The sequence below is a fragment of the Marmota flaviventris genome, chromosome 5, assembly GCF_047511675.1.
Source record: "Marmota flaviventris isolate mMarFla1 chromosome 5, mMarFla1.hap1, whole genome shotgun sequence".
NCBI classification, from domain to species: domain Eukaryota; kingdom Metazoa; phylum Chordata; class Mammalia; order Rodentia; family Sciuridae; genus Marmota; species Marmota flaviventris.
This window is the reverse complement of record NC_092502.1, coordinates 72294550-72321621: the sequence shown is the minus strand read 5'-3', so window position 1 is coordinate 72321621 and position 27072 is coordinate 72294550. Positions and strand designations below refer to the sequence as shown.

Below are 27072 nucleotides of genomic sequence, written 5' to 3'. Positions count from 1 at the left end.
GTTATTCTCCTACCTACAGCAAGGATTCAAGATAGGGGAAAGCAGTAGGAAAAGGCTCAGGCCTAGTTTCTGTTTTTATCAGAGATGTTCTATTATAGGACTCAAAGGCAAGCAGAATCAACTTTGTAATTGGGATAAATTTTTTTACTTTATCACTATTAAAACCTCTTGGTCCATTTCCCCCCCCCCCCCCCCCGTTTTTTTTTTGCAGTGCTGATATGATGGGCATTTAAAGCTTCATGTTTGCTAGTCAAGTGCCCTATCACTGAGCCATACTCCCTACTTTTATCACCTGTTAATAGTTTGGCCTTATCAACTTGAATCTCTTTCCTCTAATATAACCTTGGGATCATGACCCCCAGACATTCCTTTGAATATACCTTTGCACAGGCCAATGTAGCGAAGAAACTAAAGTCTAAGGCTGCAAATTTATCAGCTATGACTAATTTGACATAAACTTCAAAGACCTCTCATACTGTCTCTAAAGTTCAGACTTTTCTAGGAAACAGTCCTAAAAAATCTCAAGCACACAAAGTATATTCTTAAATATGGTTTAATACTCTTCTCCATTTCTGTACATCACAACACCAAGATTTCGCTGCTTAGATCTCTCTGCAGAGGCTATAGAGAATGCAAAGGCTACGTTTTTCACCCCCTCTTATTTATGTGTTTGCATGTGTAAGTGTAATACATACCAGTATATATTGATACACACATCAATATATAATGCAATATATATCACCGAAGAGAACACATTGATTAAAGAAATACAAAAATTTGGCATCATTTCCAAACTTAAATAGTAAAAATAAAAACTACAAAAGGAGCTGCATACCCTAAATGTATCATGTGAAACAACAAGCATATTCAAAAATGTAAATTTACATCCAATTTCTCTGGTCTTATCATATCACATTAGACCCATTTACAATGGCAAAACCCTAAGGTACTGCTGTGAAGAGAGCATGTTTACTTGCTCTTGGGTGTTCTGCAAACAAACAGCAGAGCCCAAAGCAAAAGCCTGTTCCGGTGAAGCCTCCCACATCGGTGAACACCAAAGAATTGACTCTTCTCACTGGGGGTTGAGACATCAGGTTATACATTGACAGACAGTTATTTGGACCTCAGAGCACAGTGTGAGAACCAGAAGCTTTACATTTAAGACATACTCCCTTCATTCAAGTGAAACAGGATTATTGGAACGATAGGCAGGTCTGTAACCTGGGAACAAAGAGTTGGTTCAGACCAATAAAGCTACGAGTGACTGAATCAAGTCAGTGAAGAACAGCAGTCAGGCACTAAGTGTTGAAAGTACCCAATTTGAAAACCAAATGCACCCCACTACCCTAGTCACTGGGGTGGTGGTGATACCAATTGACTTAAAAAACCTTTGGTCCTTCAAAGTCCATTCGGTATACACTTTCTCATTGCTAGCACTGGGCACATCCTATACACTTTGTTCACTGTCACCACATCGAGCACGCCATGACTTGCATGGGCTGGGTTCTAGTCCACCTTATAGCCTAGCTATGAAGCATAAGCTTCAGGTTTTCAGGCCAACTTTTTCGATCCAACATGGTTTAGTCCATCGTGCCAGAAGCTGTGTCCCATCCCTTCCCACCCCTTCCCTTCCCACCCTCCTCCCATAATTTCTCATCTGAGAGGTGCTTTTAAGTCCCACATTTGAAACAGATGCTCAAACCCCACCAAGGGTTTATAATTACATGCAATCATACATGTCTTGTCTGTCGTCCCGGTGAAAAATCTTGCATTTCATTAAAAAAAAAAAAAAAAAAAAATCAAAACATTCACATAATCTCATGCCACCCAACACAAGGAAACACGACCACCTCCCTTTTTACCAAGGGTAGACCCAAGCAAAATAAAATAATCTTTAAATTTCTTTGCTTCCACTAAAATTGTTTGTTTTATTTCTCCCAATCCCAGCAAATAGCACAGAAGCCCAACCATATCCATCCCAAACTGATTTCTAGTAGGCTAGGTTTATGGGGACCCTTGTTAAAGTAAATGATACAAAGGGCTCCCAAACATCGGGCACAAATGTGTCTGCCAAACAGATGAAAGTAAACAGTGCACTGGCCTCAATGCTTCATGAGTCAGTTTGACTTTACAATGCAATCTGCACCCTTGAAACTGACAGTTTGGGGAAGGGGTGTGTGGGAGTGAGGTTGAAACTGCCTCCTATTAGCTCACCCTTTCAACATTAAACAGAGACCAAGAGAGAAATGGTTCCAACATTTCACCACATGTATTTCTTCTTATGCAGTCTAAGCTGAGAATGCCATGTAAATGGGTCACTGCGAAATGCAGCAATTTAATTTTTCTCCAATCAAAATAAGAAACAAACCAGTATGATCTCGCTTCTATTAACTTTTGAAGGTTTACAGCAGTTAAAGTATTTTGCTTCTATGTATGAAGGTTAAAAAAATCATTTTTTTTTTCATAAAATACAAGAGCAACCAATTTCACCATCAAGTAAAAGTAAAAACTGGGATTCTTTTTAAATTAGTCCAAAGTGGCATTTAGGAACTTAGTTGCAGGCTGCTGCGCTGACACCATGACAAACCAATGTACAGGGTTGGGTCTGGTTTTGTTTCGGTTTTCTTTTCAGTATCCAATGCTCATGGATTAAGTTCTGGAAATGTTCCAATTGTAAGGCAGGGATCTGTTTGGATTCCACCACGGGTATGCTCCTTGGGTTGGATGCTGGAGGGTGAGGCACATTTTGCCGGACCCATGTCGACTACCTAGTAGTCATCAAGGTCAAAAAATTCATCGTCTCCTCCTTGGTATTCCATTCCCTGGAAATCTACTCGGTACCGCAAGATACCTAGAGAAAAAAATCAAAGGGTAAGTACCAATGTTCATGGAATAGGGAGGGGTTGCTCTATAAGGGTAGTCCATTCATTTGCAGAATTCTAGAAAGCAAAGAGTGACTGATTAAAATTGTTCCAGCTGGGTGTGGTGGTGCACACCTGTATTCCTATTGACTTGGGAGGCTGAGGAAGGACTGCCAAGTTTGAAACCTGCATTGATAACTTAAACTTCATCTCAAAATAAAATAAAAAGGGCTGTGTGAGCCCCTTGGTTCATTACCCAGTAATGGAGGGGGGAAAAATCCAAATCAAGTTGTGTAGCCACCTGCCTCAAGTAGATCATGAGTACACTTTACCTGCAATTACTTAATCCAGGAGAGGCCCTGGCCTGAAACCCTTGTTTTAAGTTATATTTGCTGATTTGCTACTCACCTCCAATTCCACCAAATCCTTTCACAAATTGGGATCCTTCTTGTGACTTATCTGTGACAATTTCCAATGTAGCTCCAAATTTTTTATAGTTGTTAGCAAACCATTCCAAGAGGGGCATGCTCTCAATCAGCTCATGTTCCTGCCCCGTCTATAGATGCGACCATGAGAAACAAAAATATTATACACAATGAAGTTCATCTTAACCCTCTCAATCCCTCTTTCCACCACTCTAATTCTCCTACTCATTATGCATATGTATAAAATGTGTGTAAAATAAAGTGAATTCTGGTTTCTGGTAACAGAACTGAAATAGCAGAGAAATTCTGATTACTTTATACTTTAATACTTCTCAGGCTCTACCCTTTAATGAAACATTAACAAATTCTTCAACTTATGATTCCTACTGTTGATTCCAGAAGTCATGCTGTTGCTCACTCATTCACACCCCAGAAGAAGCATGCCACAAATGCTTTTGGGAGCAGCTTCATAAAGGACCAAGTCCTCCAACTCATAGAAGTTTAAACTGGTATACATTTACATCAAATGCAGAGAAGCCACTGCAGTGGAAGAACTGATAAAAGCAAAGAAAGCAGTATAGGTTCACAGATAGCAGAAACTATTCAAATTATTTCAAGGATAACAACAATGTTTTCCTGACTGCTTAATTACTTAAAAAGATCTGCAGTAACCATTCCTAGGCCCCCTTCCTTGGAATCAGATCAGTGCACGGCAAATAGAAGCTGACCCCTTCCTGCTGACTCCCTAACTAGTATGAGGTTTGGTCTCCCAAGGCTGAGAGTCTGTGCTTCCTTGCGTTTACCACCAAAGAAAATAATCACATACCTCTTTGTCTGTGAAATGAGATTTATCCTTTTCTTGTTCTGGAGTTAAATAGAGAATTTTCTCCTCTGTAGTTTAAAATGAAACAACAACAACAACAAAAAGAACTTGTTAATCTGGCTCTCATGTATTAATAGGTATGAGCCCTGTGACATGAGATGAGAAAACGTCTCCTGGACTCATTGTATTAACCTCCTTTCCTACAGAGTTTAGCATGCACTCAGCATCTACCAGGTACACTACTTCTACCATAAAGACATATCAAACAACCAAAAGAGAGTGGTACATACAACTGCCTTCTGGTTGCTTCTGAAATCAGCCACATGTCCCCAAATGCCCACCCCAGATTTCCAGCATACACAAGAAAGTAACAAATAAGAATCTTATTTTCTAGTTTTCTTACCTTCTGTGCCTTGGCAATGAAGAACATATCTCATTATATCCAGATTTTCATAGACTATTAGAATCTCTACAGCGCCCATTTCCAAAGCCTTTAATGTATCTTCAACACCAAAGCAGTACTTGCCTGTGTCCTGACTAATTTCATCAAAGTATCGTCCTGTGGATTAGAGACAGGACAATAAAACATACAGTTGGCTGACTATCCACAAATTCAATGAACTTCAGATCAAAAATATTCAGGAAAAAAGTTACATTTGCTTATGTGTATTATGTACTTAGGTCTATGATGGATGCATCTGTACTGAACACATACACCTTTTCTTGACATTGTTCCTTAAACAATATATAGCATAACAATTATTTACATAGTATTTATGTTGTAGTGGTTATTATACATAATAATCTAGAGATAATTTAAAGTATACAGGAGGATGTGTGTAGATTATATGCAAATACTAAACCACATTTTATATAAAGGACTTGTACATTCAAGAAGATTCAAGATTGTGAATCTTCTGCAGATACTCAGGGATGATTATATATTACATTTTCTCTTGTAGCTACAAACACTTATTAGACCTAACTAAGGAAGATTAAAAATGATTCCATGAAGGCAGAAAATTTTATGAAAATGGTAAATCTTCTATATTTTCAGTGCCTTTTCATACATACAGTTATGTACGTACCTACATTTACACACAAATATAATGAGCAAAATAGTTGCATTTCATTGATACCTATTAATTTCTTCTCTTGAATGAATTTCACGTTGGAGAGGACTTCAGTAGATAACTCAATAGCTTGGTTGAATCCATTTTCACCACCATAGGATATATCAACTAATTTTAAAACTTTTGATTGCAACCTCTGATACAATTAAAAACAAAAACAAAAACATTAGCACTTCAAAATACCCAGAGGTGTTCAACCTCTCAGCCACATTCCCAGCCCCTTTTATTTTGAGACAGGTCTTGCAAAACTGCTTAGGGCCTTGCTAAGTTTCTGAAACTGGCTTTGAACTTCCTATCCTCCTGCCTCAGTCTCCTCACAGGCATGTACCACTGTGCCTTGCTAGCTCTTTCACTTAAATAAAAAAAAAAAAAAAAAAAAGGAAGAAAAATTTTTAAGTTGCAAGCAACACTGAGCCTCAGCCCCACCCCCAGCTCTCACTTCTGAACCCCTATCACAAACCAAAAGATCCTCTGAATTTAAATGCTTTGATCCTTTTTTGGGGATACTAGGCATTGAATCCAGGGCACTCAAACACTGGGCCATATCCACCCCCCCCTTTTTTGTATTTTATTTAGAGACAGGGTCTTGCTGAGTTGCCCAGGGCTTTACTAAGTTATTGAGGCTGGCTTTGAACTCAAGATCCTCTTGCCTCAGCCTCTGGAGCTGCTAGGACCTGGCAATGCTTTGGTCTTAAAATTCTGCCTGTCATACAGCTGAATTTCACTACTTGATTTAATTGCAGTTATAACTCAGGAAAAAAAAAAAAAAAAAAAAAAAGAGCTGCTAGTTTCTCTGAAATCAAACCATTTTAAAGCTAATTATGGCAACCTGCCTAAAAATGATTTCAACAGAGAAAGTATCCAGAAAAGAATGAGGCATTTTAAACTAAATGCCTATAAACCTGTTACTGTTTAATTCAGAGCTAAGTTTTTTCTTTTTCTTTCCTTTGCAGTGCTACAAGATTGAACCTAGGGCCTCATGCATGCTAGGCAAGCACTCTACCACTGAGCTATACCTCTAGCTCTCATAGCAAGGTTTTTTAAAGTCAGGGAAATATTTATGTAAATTCAAAAAGATATGCATGTCCCAGGGTAAATACAGAGGACTTACCTATTCCCACTTAGAGACTTACATAAAAATTGATCCATCTATTTCTCACTTACCTGATCAAACATATCAGATTGACTTAGTTCAGTTTTAAAGTCAGCTGATCCAGCTAAAACGAGACCAGCCACATTCACTTTGTCCCCAGAAATAAACAGCTGCACAGCAGTCTCTGCTACTTTCCGAACATAGTTATGTCGTTTTTCCATTCTTAAACGGGCAAAACGCAAGGCTGACTGACCTCCTCTACCTATGACACAAAAGGGTGATTATTGAGAAGTTATCCAAACACAAAAAGTGAAAGTAAAAGAGAAAAACAAAAAAAAAAATCTATCCGAGAAATGAACAGAGAAATATAAATGTCCCCATTCCCTTAACCACATGTTTAGCAGAATAAAATGCTCCTTGTTTTCAGAAACTGACTTTCTTGCTAGACACAAAGTTAAAGGGCTCATGCATTACCATGTTTCTTTGGGAGATCCACAGTGAATTTGTGCAGGACTTCTCTTGTGTTTCCTTGGAGTGTGCCAAAAAGTGCACCACTGCCATCTATTACAATGAAGCCAAATTTGCTGTCATCTGAAAGTAGTGCTGTAAGAGCCTGAAAAATAAACGTAAGTATCACATAATAAACTCTATAGCTTTGCTAAGGTCAATACAAAACCTAGGAGGACACATGAGCCCTTTTACCCAACTCGGTATCGTATAAATACTGTGGTAAAACCATTTTATGGAATAATTTGTAGACTTCAGCTATAAACATGTAACTTATGTAAAATGGTGGTTGCCAGGGACTGCAGAGAAGAGGGGAATAGGGAGTCATTTCTTGTTTATTGTTTATAGAGTTTTACATGATGAAAAGGACTTTGGAGATGGATGGTAGTAATGGTTGAATAACATGAACGCATTTAATACCACTGGACTGTACACTTAAAATAGTTATGATAAATTTTATTCAATTTTTAAATTATTTTGGGTTACCAGGGATTGAACCCAGGAGCACTTGGCTACATCCCAACCAATATATTTTGTATTTTATTTTGAGACAGGGTCTCTCTGAGTTGCTTAGAACCTCACTTTTGCTGAGGCTGACTTTGGACTCATGATCATCCTGTCTCAAGTCTCTAGAGCCACTGGGATTAGAGGCGTGTGGCACTGTGCCTGGCATAATAATTTTTTATGTACTTTACCACTCCCCCACACACACATAAAAAGGAAAGGCGAGGTTGCACATGCCTGTAAATCCCAGGAGCTTGGGAGGCTGAGGTGCTATAAACCCAGTGGGACCCTGCATCTAAATAAAATATAAAAAAGGGCTGGGGATGTGGCTCCAGGGTTAAGCATCCCTGTTCAATACGCAGTACCAATAAAACAAACAAAAACAACAATTAAAAAAAAAAAAAGAGAGAGAGAGAGAGAAGAAAACAACAACAAAAATCCATCCAAAATCCAAACTCAAGGGTTATAACTTCAACTTCTTCCTATTCCTTAATTTCATTTAGATAGTTTGTGGAACATTAACATTCAAATCTACCTTCCAAAAGTTGGACTTAAGCAGAGTTCTTGATCTATCGTAACAAATAAGACGATACTGTACCATCAACTCCAAAGCAGAAGTACATAAGCACAAAACTCAAACAATCTTTAAAAATATCTTCTAGTTTTGAAATGTTTAATTCCTGTGGTCTTGGGCAACATTAATATTATCTGGAAACAATTTCAAAATAGTTTCAAGGCTAACAATTCTGAATTTAATGCAGAAAACTTCTGGGTTAGTATTAAATGTCCTATTACTATTTCTCTGAAGAAAAAATGTTTATATAGTCCTAGAGCCCACATAAGATATGTTTGTATGGTGAATTCCTTACCCCATCCCCAAGCACTGGAGACTGAGCCCAAGGGTGTTGTACCAATGAGCTACATCCCAGTCCTTTTTATTTTTATTTTTTTAAATTGTTAAAGGTAGGCCTTGAATTTGTAATCCTCTTGCCTCAGCCTCCAGAGTAGCCAGGAATACAGCAGCGTGCCACTGTACCTGGTCTTCACAATGGATTTTTGAAAACTACAGGCTTGGTAATCACTAATTGCCAGATAGCAATCTACTTAGAAATAAAGAATTATTATCCATTCCATTTTAACTAAGGAAAAAAATAGTTCCTTCAAAGGAATGTCTGGGAAGCAAATTAACCAACTAAGAATCTATTTTCAACCACACCATGCTTAATAATTAGCATTAAGACATGAATACTGCACGCTAAAAATAGGCTAGGGTTTTATCTTAGTGGTAGAGAGCATGTACAGCATGCACAATGTCCTGGGTTCAACCCCCAATACCCCCAAACAAAAATAGCCTTGTATTATCATAATCATGTCTGTTAGCTTAATTAAGGTTTTCAACGAATCTGCTAAGAAAGATTTTATTATTATTATTATTATTTTTTCCAGTACTGGAGGAATTGAACTCAGAGCTTTCTGCATGCTAATTACTTTTTATAAGAATGTATAATTACCTTATTAAACTGGACACAAATTGCAACATCAACATACCTCAATCATTTCTAGTTATTGATATCATATCAGTTATAGCCAAAATATGAAAAGCCAGTAAGATTAAACAGTATCTTAAGAGAAACTGAGATTTAAAAAAATTAATTAGGAGGCAGACAACATAAGTAGCATATACTATTTAAATCAATAAAAATCTGCTTTCATCAACCCAGATACAGGTAAAAGTGACAGTGGCTAAGAATCTCTTCAACAAAGCCTCTTCCAGAAGGAGACTGTGGTATCTAAGAAAAAAAAAGTCTGGATCATCTATGCAGTCAAACAAGATTCAACTGGAACCGGACTTCCTGTCAAGTTAGCAAAAATCATCTATTGTAAACAGTGTCGACAAATGTCAGTTCTAATTCCACCGTAGAGATTTTCCCCTAGGTCAATGAAAGGAAAGAGAATAAACTGGGAGCCAGCTGTGAATTCCTGATTGTTCTACTGTTGACTGATTTAGGTCACTCTAATGAGGTTTCCTTTCCACCATTAAAGTTCATCTTATGGCAGCTCTGTCACTCCAAAGTTTCATGGGGAAATGTAAAGGAAAAAACAAACAACAAGAAAAAAATACAAAAACTTCCATTATTAAAAAAATTATAACTCGCCAGCTGAAAATTGAGCATATAGAGAACATAGGCAAGTTATCACTGTAAATAGGAGGAGAGAAAGATTAATCAGCCAATTATTTCTTTATCTCTAATTAGTTCTCTAGGTTAGCACATTCTTTGAACATGAAGAATGACTAGTGTCATAATAAATGTGAGTTATTTTATTTTTTAAAAATAGCCAGCTGTGTAAAATGTACCATTATTTCCCATCATGGTTTGGAAAACTGTAACAACTTCTCAAAAAAGGTTTGATACAGTTACTATATGACCTAGCAGTTCCATTCTTAGATATAGAATGAAATAAAATGAGAACATGGTCACACAAAAACCAGTACATGAATGGTCATAGTAACATTACTTATAAAAGGCAAACAGTGGAAACAACCCAAGTGTTCAAACTCTTACCTCTGTGTGGAATTTGTTGTCACACAAATACAATGACGTATTAATTGGTTTGAAAGGTTCAAAATCAATGTTGACTTTCTTTTCCTTTCCTTCTTCTGTTACAATTGTTCCACAGTAAACAACCAGACCATTTGGAGGTACTGCAAATAACAAACAATTTCTCTACTTTAAATGTTCCCAGTCAAAAATTTAAATAAAGCAGAAATATCCTTAAATCTCTCAGAATTCTCTCCTAAATTTAAAAATTCTCCTGAGGTATTTCAGTAGAATTTATTCCTTCAAGTAAAGTTAACTTTCTATAAATAAAAAAGTTAAACAGCAATGCTATGGAGACATTGATGATGGCTGGCTGCAGGAAAACTTAGTGAATAAATCACCATGTCAGAATCCGAGTGGAAGATGCAACCAAGATAAAGCAGAGAACAAAATGATCCAGTTCCAGATTACCTTTGTTATAAAGTTTGAGTCTTTGTTGTACAGATGTAATGGCTCCCAGGACTGAAAGGCGGTTTACTCGTGACTTAATGTTAGATGCAGTTCCAAACTCATCTGCTAACATTTTTGCCACTCGTGAAATCTGGTCTTTGGGAGGAATGATCAATGATATCATGCTGGTGCCATTGCTGTGAAAGAAAGAATAACTCATTAGAGGTTCAAAGACCACTAAAGCAGAATTTACACAAGTTAGGGTGAGCTGCCCTTAAGTAATTATAGAAATGTTATTCTCAATGTGACAAGGACTATACTAGTAATATACTGGCTCACACTGAAAGTGTTTAATTATTTGAATGAATACTGAGTAAGATTAGCCATGTGAGGAAGGCACTTGAAGGGGATGCTTGCCAAACAAGTTATTTCCCCGAAGATGAAGAAAGAAGCTGTAAGTAGGCCTTTGCATGGCAGAGACTTAGAATCTGGGGCTTTTCAGTGGGAGACACTATGCCAGGACAGTACAATAAGTCTTTCCAAAGTCTAGACAAAATTCCACTTATTATTATCCTCTAAATTCCAAGCTTGCCTTGAACATTTTTAAACAATGACTTAGCACCCTAAGTGCTTTGATGACAGCACTAGAATTTACACTATCCAAATTATGAGACCAAAAGAAAGAAAGTAAAAAGACAAAACTATGAAATGGGAGAAAATATTTGCAAACCATTGAACCCAGAGCCTTGTGCATGTGAAGAAAGCACTCTACCATCTGAGCTATATCCCCAGCCCTGAGGCATTACTCTTAACAGTAAAAAAGTAGAAACCCACAAATCTGAAGAATGAATGGATAAACAAAATGTGGTATAAAAATACAATGGATTATAGTGGCAAAGCGCTTGCCTAGCACCACATAAAAAATTAATAAAATAAAGGCATTCTGTTCATCTACAACTGCAAAAAATAAAAATAAAAAATTATGGGGCTGGGGATGTGGCTCAAGCGGTAACGCGCTCGCCTGGCATGCGTGCGGCCCGGGTTCGATCCTCAGCACCACATACAAAGATGTTATGTCCGCCGAAAACTAAAAAATAAATATTAAAAAAAAAATAAAATAAAATAAAAAATAAAAAATTACAATGGATTATTATTCAGCAGCAAAAAAACCCAATGATTTTATTTACATTGTAATAAGTAAAACCAGCCACAAAAGATCACATATTGTACAGCTCTATTTAAATATGTAATGTCCAGAATAGGCAATCTAGATACAGAAAGTAGATTAGTGGTTGCCAGGGGATGGGGAGAGGAAGGAACAGGGTGTGATTATTAAAGGATATGTGTATGTGGTTTATTTCCAGGTTGATGGAAATATTTTAAAATTAATGGTGATGGTTGCATAACTCTGAAAGATTAGTGTACTGAGAATTTTAAAGGGGATAAGTTTTATGGCATGTAAATTAAATCTTAATAAAATTATCATTAAAGAATATATATATGGGGGATGGGTTGGTGGCTCAGTGGTAGAGTGCTTGCCTACCATGTGTGAGGCACTGGGTTCCATTCTCAGCACTGCATAAAAATAAATAAAATAAAGGCCCATTGACAACTGAAGAGCATTTAAAGGCTGGGGATGTGGCTCAGTGGTGGTGTGCTTGCCTAGCACATGCAAGGCCCTGGGTTCGATCCTCAGTACCACATAAAAATAAGTAAACAAAATAAAAGTATTGTGTCCAACTAAAAACAAAACAAAACAAAACAAAAAAAACTATGGGAAAGACAACAGTACTATAAGACATTGCTCTCTTTTTTAATATTTATTTTTTAGTTATGGGTGGACACAATGTCTTTATTTTACATTTATGTGGTGCTGAGGATTGAACCCAGTGCCTCACACATGCTAGGTGAGCACTCTCTGAGTCACAATCCCAGCCCCTCAAAGTGTTTTCCTGAGAAATGTGCTCATTAAATTACCAATGCTGTATATAAAGAAAACTATATTACATTGAAAATTAATTCCCAAAGCTGCCCTGACCAGGAAAAGAGGCTAGCTTTATTTATCACAATAGCTATTAGTATAAACTGAGAGGATTTACACTTTCAAGGAATCAAGTCTGATCTGATATGAACCAAAGCATGTTAAAAAATGTGACAATATGGGCTGGGGTTGTGTTGTGGCTCAGTGGTAGAGCAGCCCTCAGGGCCTAGCTTGTGTGAGGCTCTGGGTTCGTCCTCAGCACCACATAAAAATAAATAAATAAAACAAAGGTATTGTGTCCAACTACAACTAAAAATATAAATATTTTAAAAAATTGTGACGTCATTTTACAAACTGTGATACTTCAGTGTGAGTCTGTAAGAAAGTTACTTTTTTTTTTTTTTTAAAGAGAGAGTGAGAGAGGGAGACAGAGAGAGAGAATTTTTTTTTTAATATTTATTTTTTAGTTATCGGCGGACACAACATCTTTGTTTGTATGTGGTGCTGAGGATCGAACCCGGGCCGCACGCATACCAGGTGAGCGCGCTACCTCTTGAGCCACATCCCCAGCCCCAGAAAGTTACTTCTTGAGATCCTTATAGATCAGGTCCTTAAAGACTATAGCGAGTTTCATACTTATATAATTATTAGTGTCATGGGGGAATTGGTGGGGTCAAATCAAGACACATTAAATTGGGAAGACTGCCAGAATGTTTAAGCTTTATCACTAATTACTGAGCTTGTGTATTTTCACAGTAGCCCAATATGCCAGTCTTGAAAGGTCCTGGGTTCGATCCTCAGCACCACATAAAAATAAACAAGGGTGCTGTGTCCCAAACTACAACTAAAAAATAAATATTAAAAATAAAAAAATAAAAAATAATAATAAATAAAAAGAGAAGAGGGACTGTGAGGGGGTAAGGGGAATAAAAACAAAAAGCAAACATTTCTCCTTTTTTTTTTTTTTGTTACTGGGGATTGAACCTAGAGGCACTCAACCACATTCCTTGAGCTGCACCCCTCCATCCCTTTTGAGACAGGGTCTCATTGAGTTACTTAGGGCATAGTTAAATTACTGAGGCTGATTTGAATTTACAATCATCAACCTCAGCCTTCCAAACTGCTGGGATCATGGGTGTGCACCACCACACCTGGCTCTCCTTTTTTAAACAGTTCTGTGGACTGAACCCAGGTACTCTACCACTGAGTTACATCTCCAGCTCTTTATTGTTTAGGGTCTTGCTAAATTGCCCAGGCTGACCTTGAATTTGTGATTGATTCTCCTGCCTTGGCCTCTGAAGCAGCCATGCCATGGCAGGCTCCCTTATTTAACTTTATTACTGCAGCTGGGCACAGTGGCTACACCTGTAATCCCAGCAATTTGGGAGGCTGAGGCAGAAGGATTGCAAGTTCAAGGTCACACTCAGCAAAAGAAAGGTGCTAAGCAACTCAGTAAGACCCTATGTCTAAATAAATACAAAATAGGGCTAGGGATGTGGCTCAGTGGTCCAGTGCCCCTGAGTTCCATCCCAAATTACCCTCCTTCCCTCAAAAGGGATTGCATTTCCAGAAGACCTTGCCCAGGATGTTTTTTTCCTAGCAGTAAATTCTACAAGTCCTCTAGACAGAGTTTTATTTACAAGCAGGCAATTTGCTTATCAAATCCTTTTCACTATCAAAAATGGTTACTTCCAGATTGTGAGTTCAAGCAACATCTCCAAAACCAGCAGTGTTTGCTTAAAACCAAGAAGGCTTGTTTATAATAAACTTTATGAAAAAATTCCCAATAATCTACGAATTGGATAAAAGCCAATAAATGTGGAGAGTATGGTGTGTACTTTGCTGCCACCCCTTGGATATGGGAGCAAGTATTCCAGCCAAACCAAGGAAATTTATGATAAACAGCTTCAGCTATCATCACACTTGGTATATGCTTCTAAAACCAAATTGCCAAAAATACCTTTCTGTAGTTTTATGTAAAACTCTGTAGACTAAGGAGTAGAAAAGGAATTTGCTGAGGCTGGAAATATTGAATAAGCAAATTTAACCTAAAAAAATGATTCGGAGACAGGCACAATGGTGCATTCCTGTAATCCCAGTGGTTTGGGGAGATCTCGAGTTCAAAGCCAGCCTCAGCAAAATCAAGGTGCTAAGCAATGAAGTGAGACACTGTTTCTAAATAAAATACAAAATAGGGCTGGGGATGTGACTCAGTGGTTGAGTGCCCCTGAGTTCAATCTATGGTACTGAAAACAAAAACAAACAAACAAAAAAATGGTCTGGGGACCACGACATCACTGGGTAGGGTGATGTAATCCCAGTGACTTGGGAGGCTGAGGCAGGAGGATCAAGTTTAAAGCCAGCCTCAGAAACTGAGAGAGGCCCTATCTCAAAATAATAAAAAGGGATGTAGTTCAGTGCTAAAGCACCCCTGGTTCAATTCCCAGTACCAAAAAAGTCTGGTCTGGGAGCTGGAGGAGTAAGTAGCCCAGTGGCAGAGTGTATGCTTGGCATGGGGTGAAGCTTAGGTTCAATCCCCAACACCTAAACAACAGCAACGACAACCAAACCAGTCTAGACTGCAAGTGCCACGTATTTTCTATGTCAACTTATACACACAAGAACATGAAAAGATACAAGATGGCAAAATGAAGAAGACAAAAAAAGTTTTAATACCAGCTTTACTGGCTTGTGATTGTTTTCTGATAAAAGATTCTAAAGGGGGTATACATTACCACCCTAGGGGCTCTTGGAAACTGTAGGGACCAAGGGAATTCTTTCTTAAGGGCTCAGTTTTTTTTTTTAAAGTGAACATTCTCTGATTTACAAAATAGTTTCCTAGGAGATGGAACTGGCAAAGAGGCAATCAATAAGGAATGGAATGAGAAGGGGCTCTAAGAATGGCAGGGGTGAAGGCTAAGAGTTGAGGTGAGAACAGGCACCAAACCGCAAAGGATTGGAAACTTTCAGGCTAAAGAGAAGGTTGGGACAAATTAATTGAGTGAACCCAAAAATGCCTAAAGGCAATCCTTAAAGCAAGATAATGATATGGAGTGCACAGCAAAGATCTTAGATAATAAGCAGCTATTAGGGCTGGGACTCAGTGGTAGTGCACTTGCCTGGCTAGTGTGAGGCACTGGGTTCTATCAACTTAAAAAAAAAAAAAAAAAGATAAGCAGCTATTTACTTCCTACTGCAGATAGGTTAAGAAGATAAACATCCATTAAGCAACTTTACTACATAATACAGTTGGGAGGCCATATACTCACATCCAATTAACACTTCAGAGAGGACAAAGTAGTGAATACACCTAAGGACATGATCTTGTTATAGATTCCATTTTTAAAATGGATTCAGAAATGTAACTAATAAGAACTTTTTTGTTTGGTAGGTTTCTACCAAGTTGCTAAAGTCTTGGACTCTCAGAATTTTGAATTTTAGGCACAAAACTACCTTTCATTACTTTCTCTGCATGCCTCTCCCTACTCTGTGTTGAAAACCTTAAAGTTTCTGAATTCACCTTTATTATAAGACATTGACTGGGAGGAGAAATGCAGATTATTAAATATACGGTTTCTTTTAAAATTTAAAGGCTATTTTAATAACATCTACTGTTTATGTTTTTGTTTTAATACAAGATTAGAAATTTTAGGAAAATTTTCAAACAAGATAAACATGCTTTTATCCCCCAGGCAAACCAATCAAAGTTGTTAGACCAGTTTGTGTAAACACAAAAATAAAGTCAAGGAAGCTTAATATTTCGAGTAGAGCCAATACCTCTCAGAGGAGAAATATATAAAGCTCTACAGAGCTGCTTGCTACAAAGGCAAACTGCAACCTTAAATTTTCCTCCATTTTCTGCTGTCATTATTTTTCTTTTCCAAAATCCAAAAACTCTCACCAAGAAGTCAGTGAATCATGGGGTACAGCAATGACTCATATGCAGGAACATTTCAGACTCCTTACCCAAATCCCAAATTAAAAATTAGAGTAGAGGCACCTTAAGAAGCTTTCATTCCAATGTTCAATAATTTGGTTGTGCCTAGGATATGGATGAACAAGGTTTTCACCATTCCCTCTTCCAAACTCACATTTACTCCTGTCCCACAAAGTTCAACTCAAAACAAAAATCAAATCAATCCCCCTCCAACTTCTACTCCATTTTCAAGTCGTCCTTATTTGATTCACTGTAGGTTTTCTATCTTTTTACCTCTTCTCCTAATTGTGCAAAACTAAGTTTAAACTTTTAAACCAAGACAATCAAGATATAGGTTAAATATGGGAACAGACTAGGAGGAATACAGGTTTTAGAATCATGAACATTCAGGCTCACGTCCTATTGTTATTTTTAGTTGTAGATGACACAATATATTTATTTATTTTTATGTGGTGCTGAGGACCAAACCCAGTGCCTCACATGTGTGCGAAGGAGGTGCTCCACCACTGAGCTACAGCCCCAGAACTCCTATTGTTATTCTGTGACCTAAAGCAAATTATATAAATCTCTGTGGGTCTCTGTATCTACTTATTTCACAAGGTCATGAAGGTCAGGCATGGTTGTGCATACCTGCAATCCCAGCTTTGAAGGCAACCTCTAGATAACTTAGCAAGACCCTGTCTCAAAACAAAAAAATTTAAAAAAAAAAGGCAGGGTGGAGCTTAGTAGCAGAGTGCTTGCCTGGAATGTATGAGGTCTTGAGTTTAATCATCAATAATGCAAAAAAGAAAAACAAGGTTTGGTGCAGTGGTGCATGCATACCTGAAACCCTAACAACTTGGGAGGCTGAGGCAGGAGGATCACAAATTCAAGGCTAGCCTCAGCAACTTAGTGAGACCCTGTCTAAAAATAAAAAGGACTGGGTTATTGCTCAGTGGTAAAGTATCCATGGGTTAAATCCCCAATACCCCATCGCAGATACCAGAAGATCACTAAATGACAATGATGAAGCTCTAACTCTTTACCTCCCTCACCCAGCTTGGTAACAGTAAAAGTAAAAAAAGAAATATTACTGCACAACTAGAAATGGGAGGCGGAGGAGAGTAATGTCAGGTGGTGCTGAAGTCTTATCTGAATTTGGGTAAGTCCAAAGAAAGAGGTAAGAGTTGACTTTGTGGTAGATAGTAGCTACCTTTACAGGATGGGAGAACAAGAGATTCCTTTCCTTTAAAATAGCTATAAAATCTTCAGTGTCCTTATTCTACATTTATGGCTTGAGCTCAGTATTTTGATATAACCAAGGTTCTGTTAATTTCTATTTGTGCATCAGTCACTTCAAAGAAGCCTCATATTTGTTTTCTTTTCCATCAAGTATCAAAGAATGAAAAAATACATTGCATCAGGCACAGCAATCCATGCCTGTAATCCCAGCAAAATGGGAGGCTGAGGCAGGCCAGCTTCTGCAATTTAATGAGGTCCTAAGCAACCTAGTGAGACCCTGTCTCAAAAAAAAATAAAAATAAATAAATAAAAAAATCAAATACTGGGGATATGGCTCAGAGGTTGAGAGCCTTTGGGTTCAACTCCCTGTATAAACAAAACAAAACAAAACAAAAAAACAGAAGAAACACTGATCATACTGCATCTACATAAGCTTCTTGACAGCAGAAATTTTAGGACATAATGGTGCTTAAACATTTGAGGAATAAAAAATTCCTAACAAAACTAGGGTCTTCTCTATAAATTTTTTCCTTTTTAGGTATTTTTATTTGTAGATGGACACAATACCTTTATTTAATTTATTTTTATGTGGTGCTGAGGATCAAACCCCAGTGCCTTACACGTGGCTAGGCAAGCACGCTACCATTAAGCTACATCCCTAGCTCTCTATATACTGTTTTATAAAGCAGACCCCAGAAATTTAGTCTAAACTACCAAATAAAACATCAATTAAAAGTCTGCCACTCCATGCTGGTGCATTCCTATTATCCCAGCTCTTCCAGAAGCTGAGATAGGAGGACTGCAAGTTCAAGGCAAACTCAAGCAACATAGTGATAACGGGTCATAAAAAACAACCCCTGCCTCTATTCCTTGCAAAGGAACACACACATGCCTTAAAAATAACTCACTGTCCCCAGATTCGCTTCATTAAAAAGCTCAAACCATCACTTCTAACAGTGTTTTTTATTTTGCGAATTCTCACTATAATGTCACCCCACCCCTATTCTGCAATTATCAATGAGGAAGGTCAGGAGGTAGATGGGGCTGCCTTTTATAAAAACAACTTGGTTAAAATAGCATGTAGAAGGGAGTATTCTGTTCCCGTTCCAGTTATCTGAAATTGGTTTGTCAATTGACCAGATACTACCGCCAGATGGGAGAAATATCAAGATTTGAACTTACTGAAACATTAAAGCAGCCTTCTGTCTCAGGTACAGAATAGCTCAAATTTCCCAGTATTTCAGCAGAAAGTCTGCAAATACCATTTTAGTGTTCTACCCTCAAAAGCACAAAAATTACTCAGTCATCTAAAATAAAAATGTAACATCTGGTAGAGTATTACTTTTTCTATAGTTATAGGCATTTACTAAAAGAACTTCATAAAAGTAAACTAGTGGAATATTCCACCAGGGAGCAGCAGAAGCTGAAAATTTCCTTTAGTTTTCTCACAACAGTGCAAAGCCAGGAAACAGCAATCACAAACAACATTAGGGACTTACTACCAGAGTTCTACATTGGACCCTGTGATAGAGTCATATATTTTTTTTAAACATTTTTTTTTTAGTTGTAGATGGACACTCTATCTTTGTTTTATTTATTTACGTGGTGCTGAGGATCAAACCCAGTGCCTCAGGCATGTAAGGCAAGTGCTCAACCACTGAGCCACGACCCTAGCCCATAAAGTCTATTTTTCTGGACCACTACCGAACTACTTTTCAAATAAACCCAAAGTCACAGCCTTCTCATTAATCACCTTTTTAATATACAAATGATGGGGCTGGGGATGTGGCTCAAGAGGTAGCATGCTCTCCTGGCATGCGTGCGGCCCAGGTTCGATCCTCAGCACCACATACAAAACAAAGATCTTGTGTCTGCCGATAACTAAAAAATAAATATTAAAAGAAAAAAAAATATATACAAATGAACATCCAGTGCAGCCACAAGTTATTTCCCTCATCACCCATGCTCATTAAGAGTAAACATGTTTGGTATTCAAGTTCTTTCTAAGGAAGATGTACAAATGGCATGCCTGTTTTCCTTTTATCTTGTTCCTGAATCTCAGCACACCTGCTCCCTCTAGAAAATTATAAATCTCCTTAGACAAAAGTCCTCCTTTCAAAAGAGAATGGGAGGATGTTTCCATTCAGCAAAAGAAATACCTGACAAAGAGCGATAGGGAGTAGAAGCACAGGCTTTGAAACTGGAAAAGCGGGAATAGAAGACTATGACACTGCCTCTTACTAGGCTGTGATACTAGGCAGCTACCTACTCTTTCTATACTTCATATTCTCCAACCATGAAACAGCAATATCTTCCCTCATACATCTGTTATAAGGAGTCAAAAATGTATGCTACTCATTTATTTATCCCTCCCCTACCCCTAGGGATTGAACCCAGGGGTGCTTAACCACTGAGCTACATCCCCAGGCCTTTTTAGATTTTGAAACAGTCTAAGTTGCTTAGGGCTTTGCTGTTGCAGATGCTAGCTTTGAATTTGCAATCCTCCTGCTTCAGCCTCCGTGCCACTGGGATTATAGGCATGTACACCACACCTGGCTCATTTACTTATCTTTGGAAAAGTAGTTTTATTACTTGATTAAAATAATCTCAGGGGGCTGGGGATGTGGCTCAAGAGGTAGCACGCTCGCCTGGCATGTGTGCGGCCCGGGTTCGTTTCTCAGCACCACATACAAAGATGTTGTGTCCGCGGAAAACTAAAAAAAATAAATATTTAAAAAAATGTATCTCAGGGCTGTGGGTGTAGCTTAGTGGTACAATGTGCACTTGGCATGTGCAGAGTTCAATTCCCAGCACAAAAACACATCTCAAACTAAATCTCTAAATCTGCATCTTTCCTGAGTTAGACCCTAAAATACCACAAATATCAGAACATAGGTAGACCAAAGCTCTTCAGTAAAAATATCAGAAACATTAGTACCAGGCACACTGGCACATGTCTGTAATCCAAGCTACTCAGAAGGCTGAGGCAGAAGGATCACAAATTCATGGCCAGCTTGGGCAACTTAGACCCTTTCTCAAAATAAAAAAGGGCTGGGGGTGTGCTCAATGGTAGAACATGTGCTTATTAGCAAACAGCTCTGGGTACACCCCTAGGACCAAAAAAGAATGAATTACAATTTTAAAGTTGCAGATCAGGTATAGCTCTACTTTACTGCTGTATCAAAGACACTGTATCAGTCCAATAATACTAACATCTAAGTAACATTCTTTGACACTTGCCTTGCCTAGGAAATTGTTAAATTTTGCCCGAGTAGCTACACAGTCTCTTTTCCTTTTTTACAATGTCTAACACCTCATTCAAGATCCTAATCATCTGCTTATACTAAACCTCTTCAACATATACTGGCTATATCATTATTATAGGGATGTGTAGCTGACCATGTTCTCATTTTATTACACACTTCTTTCAAAATGTCTAGCCCAACTCAGAGCAGATGTTTGATGAATCCTGTTGGTTCACTGGTCAGTAGTAAGAATACATGTATAGTGCTGGGCTTGGTAGAGCATGCCTGTAATCCTAGGGACTCGGGAGGTCAAGGCAGGAGGATTCCAAGTTCAAAGCCAGCCTCAGCAACTTAGTGAGGCCCTGTGTCAAAATCCTGGGCTTGATCCCCAGCACTACAAAGTCAAACCTAGACATAGCAGGAAAAAGAACCTTTTGACTATGATAATTTTTTCTAAAGGAGAAATTAGAAGATCAAATGAAATATGAAATAAATGTGGTTCTAGCATGCAAGTTATATGCATGGTAAGAATCAATTGCTGGGTACCTGAAAATGTCAAGTCTTAAGTATGTCAAAGAGCATAAAATAAAGCTGTTTTCAGAGGCATTTTAATCATGCTGAGGACACAGCCCAAGTGAGAAACCTCACATTCATAATTTCTAACATGGTGAAAAATCTTAATCTCTTCTTACCCTAAGATAGTAGGCTGAAAAATGGAGAGACAGCTATAGAATGTATCCCAGGAGAAGGTTCTATTCTGAGATCCCTAGAGAATAGGCTGAACTCAGAAGAAACTTCTGTCCTTCCTATTCTTCAAATAGGATCTAAGACCATTTAGTCCTGCAAATCTCAAAATTTAAGTTTTTTTTCACAACCACACATCTTTCCAGGATAGGGGGTCTATGCTGAGCATAACTTCAATCCCAAATTTGGAGAAAAACAGCCCCCCCCCCACCACCCGAAAAGGATCCAACTGGTGGAGGCAGGGGGCAGGACAAGCTTGTAACCTACAATGTACTCTGCTTTAAATGGTATTCTAATTAGTTATTCTTGCTTTACCTAGGAGTGTGTTCAGAGAATGCCATCCTTCCCTGGAAGGATAAGTGTATCTGCTATTACAATGAGAAGTTTGTCAAGACTTGAAATTCAAAGAGTGATTGTTCCCTAAGTCCACAATGCACAGAACACCAAGCCAAAATACTACAGCTGTTACAACTAGTTCTAAGTTGAGACAGGAAGCCTATGACACTTGTGAAGACTGAGGAACACCAACACATCCCATTATATATACTCTGATCTCCCTCTTCCCTTTATCACCTCTTTTCTCATGGCTCAGATCTGCTGGTGGTATTTGTATCCTTACCCCTTAACAATTCTTTTATAATTTTTTTCTGGTTCTGGGAAATGAACCAAGGGGTGATCTACCACTCAGCCACATCCCTAGACCTTCTCCCCCCCCCCCCCCCCCCCCCCCGTATTAGGGGTTGAGTGCCCAGGGGCACTTAACCACTGAGTCTTACCCCCAAGACCTTTTGTGTATTTTATTTTAAGACAGGGTCTTATTGAGTTGCTTAGGGCCTAAGTTGCTAGGGCTGGCTTTGAACAGGCATGCCGCAGCACTTAACTCCAGTCCTTTTAAAGACAAGGTCTCACTAAGCAGCCAGAGCAGGCCTCAAATTTACAATCCTCAGTCCTTAGGCTCCTGAGTAGCTGGGATTACAGGCTTGTGCAACTGTACCTGGCTTCTATTTCTAAAGGCTCAGTATTTGTGTACACAAAGGAGAGAATTAACATTTGCAGAACACTCTATGGGATAAATGTAGTATTTGACTTTTAAACCCATATCACATTGACTATTACCACCTAATCCAAGATATTGTTCATAGTTAAGCGTGAAAACCAAAGCTTTGAAAGAATAACTTGCTATAGGTCAAATAGGTAGTTGGGGCCACTAAGACCTCTGAAGTCTCATCTCTTTTGGAGAAACTTTTAAACATTCTAATTGTTGAGTTTTCTCTCAGTGGTCTTTTATCCCATCAGAGATGGGGGTGGAAGATGGAAGGAGCAAGAACCAAGGATAAAAAAGTCCTCTTGCTTGTAATCTCAGAGATTCTAGGATACAGAAGGAAGAGCTGAAGTCTTTGTTAAGCCAGGTGTGGTGGTGCATGCCTATAATCACAGCGACTCAAAGAGGCTGAGGTGGGAGGATTGATCCCCTGGGTGTATCAATCCCCACCACAAAACAACAAAAACTTCTTTAAAAACCTGATCCCAGCAGCTTGGGAGGCTGAGGCAGGAGTTTCACAATTTGAGACCAACCTCAGCAACTTAGTGAGGCCCTAAGGACTTACTAGACCCTGTCTCAAAAAATTAAAAGGGCTGGGAATGTGGGTCAGTTATTTAGCACCCCTGGGTTCAATCCCCAGCACAAACAAACAAACAATAAACAAACAAAAACCCAAACACTGAATAGTTCAATTATCTATATGAAAGATTACAAGGTATCCCTTAAAGGGTATTATAATTTTTGGCAGTGCTGGGGATTGTATCAAACCCAGGGCCTTATGCATGCTATGCATGTATTCTACTGCTAAACTAACGCCCAGCCCAGGGTATTACTTTAGTTAAAAATCAGCTCTCCAAGAATATTGAGGAATTAAAAAAACCAAATTATGCCTCAATAAGTTTATACTTGAAATATGCAAGATTTCTTCATGAAGATAAGTGAAAAATATTCTAAGATCTACAGACATAACCCAAACTAACACCATATTTTTCCTTGTCACATTCCTCATGACCATTGATTAGATGAGGCTTTGGTTATTTTATTACACAAACTATAAAGCCTCCAACACCATTTCTGGGGCTACCTCTTGCTTGCTTAGAAAACATCAGGGGAAACAAAAACAACCAGAAATCCGTACCTAACTTTCTTGTGACATGTTCACCTGCTTTAGTTCCTTATTTGAAACCAAGGACGGTTCAACTCACATGGCCCTATTCCCAGGCTATGTACACATTTGTCCTCATACGCCAACTGTGAAGAATATACCAGGAACAATCATAAGTAGGGAAAAACTACCATCAACTTTAAGTGAGGATTATGTTTAGCAAAAGAGCTATTATTTTACTTGTCAATATAGACTAACATTCAATCATACTTATATAAAACCAAAATAAAGTATGTTCCACCCAACTTAAAAAAATCAGATTAAGTATAATACTATGAGAATGTTAGCAAAGTTTCCCATTTCAGAAACGTCGCCTTTATAAATGTTCTTTCACAGGCATAACACAGTCTGTTATAGTTCAGATTATGTTGAATAAATCCAGACTTTCATATTTTGGAAAACATAAAATATATCTAGTAGAGCACACTGGTTCAAGTGCTGGACTATTATACATTATCACTCTATGACATTATGGACTGCAAGTTATCTAACTTCTCAGTCTGTTTCCTTGTCTATCAAATGGTGGCAGTATTTATTGTTGTGAATGATACAATGTATTTTTAAAAACAGTGTAATATACTAAGTGCTCAATAAATTATTTTATCTAGATACCTCATTCTGTTCTAATGTATCATCTTGCAGGTGGTTCTTTTTAAGCTACACTATGTTTGGGTCATATATCAAAAGATAATCATTTATTATCTAAATTTCAGAATAACACTCATATCTTAGAAATGTTAAAAATGAACTAATTCCTGATTCTCATGTTCAGAATTCTATACCGTTGGAGAAGTCATTTTTACATTCTGTTAACCCACCACTAAATTTCACCATCTTGTGCTAATAAACATGCTTTAACACAACCCATTTTCTCCTGAAAGCTACACGGTAGCCCCGCATACACCAGCACACATGGATTGACTCAGTTTGTATTTATAGCTCATTACAATTACTCCTAAAATATTTAACTTTAGGTAAAGAAGAAAAACATTTCTCACTATACACTATGAAAAACTAGAGTTTGACTTTAACACAAAAAAGAATTGAAAATACAATATTTTTGTTTCCCATGAGAAAACGACATATACCAGGAACCTTGTGAGTCACAGAACAAACTTTGACTCCCTAACCAACATGAGAAATGGCTAAGATTTTAAGTTTTCATGGAATCAAGATGCAACCAAAGCCTGACTAGAAGCAAACAGGACATGATCATTAACCACACTGTTTAGAGGAAGAGTCCCTACTATTTTAGACAGTTTAATCATGTCTAAAATGTTCAAACTATCACTTGGAAGAAGAGCTGTGCCTAATAGCTTCATTTTTTAGCATGCTTCAAACTTTACTAAACAAAGAGTTTAGTAAAGCCTTCAAACCTTTAAAAGGAGATACTTATAACTTTCAAGTGGCTAGGTGACATGCTTAGGAACAAATTTAAGAATAAGCTTTCTTCATCAAAGAGTAGAAAGGAATATTGTTACTTATTAAGCAGCATTATCAATGTTACTTCACTCAGACAACAGGCCGATTAGTAATAAATTCATATTTTAGACTGCTTCAGAGAATATAATGTGAATCTTCCTCCAAACAAAAAGAACAAATACTTTAAACAACACTCTACAAAAATCAATATACAACTGAAGGCTTCAAGTAACATGACAGAAAATCCTAGTGACAAAAAAGTACTTGGCATCATAATGGCTCATGACCTACATTACTCTTTTACATTTTGGGAATTATTTTTTTTCTTCTATTGTGGTACAAATTCCCATAAAAATTAATAAGCAAATCTGATATTCATCCTATCACTGCAAATGCAATGCCAATGACAAGCATGAGCTGAAAACCAGAAACTCCAATTCTTGTGCTGAAATCAACTTCCAAAGTCCTGGGACAAAACCACTATGCTAATCTAAGAATGCAGAGATTTAAGAATATGTAATGTTCCACTTTTGGGGGCCACTTCCGGTAAGTAAAAACTTTCTATGACTGGGAAAGCCAGGAAGTGAGGAAACAGGAATACTCTGGCACCTTCCTCAAATGAGCAATATTAAAAAAAAAGAAAAAAAAAAAGGCTAATCTTAATCTAGTTTACTCTTCTCAGAATGGATACACCTAAAGTTTCTTACTAAAACTTAAAAACAGGAGACAAGAAGTTCACTTAATTCAGTTCTGAATTTCAACAAGCACCCTCTACCAGTGATATCATAAGAAGTTCCACCGGAAGGTCAACAGGAACTCTATTATTATGGACCATATCAAATAGTCCCACTATCCGGAATTCTCCTGGATATACACATATAGGTTTGTCAACCAAAAGCAGCCCCCACTCCCCCATGCTGCACACGTTGGCATTTTCAGTTTATAGGCGGGTCCTGGAACAGCTAGAAACCAGGAAGCTCCAGGATAATTAGAGGACTTGAAGGAACTCATCCTGGGAGAGGTGGGAGACCCTCAGAAATCATAAGGAGCTAGAATGAGGATGTCCCTGTCACCTCTCCTTCTCGCCCCATCCAAACTTCACCCGGGCCTTAAAGTCCAAGAGGGGGAGGCCATTTTAATAAGGCCTGGCTGAAGAACGTGAAGGGAGGAAACCAGGGAAGGACGTTCGGAAAGGAAAGCCAAGTACTTTTCCCCAAAAGCAGTCGAGTCTGGTGTCAGCACCTGGAGCCTGAAGAGTGAGGAGCAGGTCTTAAGGGCCTGAGAGGGGTACAAAAGTAGTAGTGGCTTATCACGAGGGGGGGGTCGCATGGTCTGAGCCCAGGGAGCGCAGGCCCCTTACCCCCAAGTGGGGGAAAGACCCCTTCTCCGGCCAACAGCTCCGACCCTCGCCCCTGAGTCAGAGGCTACTACCCAGAAGTCCAGAAGGCGGGAGTTGGCTAGTGCCGGGTTCTCCTCATCCGGCCATGCGGCGCGGGGGCGGCCATCCTGAGGGGTCCGGGATCCAAGAGGGCACGGGGGGGCCGGACGCGGCGCTCACCCGCGGGCCGCCTCCAAGCTCTTAATGAGCTTCTTGATCTTCCAGATCTCCACGTTCCTGTCGGCAGCACTGGGGTCGTCCGCCATCTTCTCGCCTCCTCCTCCCTAGAGCGGCCCGGCGGGGCCCGGAGACACCAAGACCACAGAGTTAGCGCCGCCGCTGGGGCAGAGCGGCCCCCTTCCTTGCCACCCCCGAAAGGCCCTCCTCTCTCCGCCCCGCGCGGCCCGCCAGATAGGTCACTGGCCTTTCCCTCCCCTGTCTCACCTAAAGGCCCAGTCCTGGGCGGCAGCGGCTGCTCCTCCCCGGCGGCGGCTCCGCGGCGGCGGCGGCTCTGACGTAGGACACCGGCTCCCTCTCTCCAGGCAGCTGCATGTGTTGCAATCCGCTCACATGGGGCCTGTGATATCACTTCCTCCGCCAG

At 38.8% G+C, this 27072-nt stretch overlaps 1 protein-coding gene across 1 annotated transcript; it reads right to left on the bottom strand.

Annotated features, from left to right (window-relative positions):
* Positions 1-537: 537 nt before the first annotated feature.
* Etf1 (eukaryotic translation termination factor 1) lies at positions 538-27040 on the bottom strand. Its single transcript, XM_027927551.2, has 11 exons — positions 26916-27040; positions 26652-26755; positions 10358-10533; positions 9911-10050; positions 6810-6948; positions 6407-6597; positions 5249-5378; positions 4513-4668; positions 4113-4177; positions 3270-3417; positions 538-2851 (listed from the first exon to the last, which is right to left on the bottom strand). Exons 2-11 carry the CDS (start codon positions 26735-26737, stop codon positions 2769-2771), a joined length of 1314 nt encoding a protein of 437 aa, XP_027783352.1. The 5' UTR covers positions 26738-26755; positions 26916-27040; the 3' UTR covers positions 538-2768.
* Between the last annotated feature and the right edge of the window lie 32 nt (positions 27041-27072).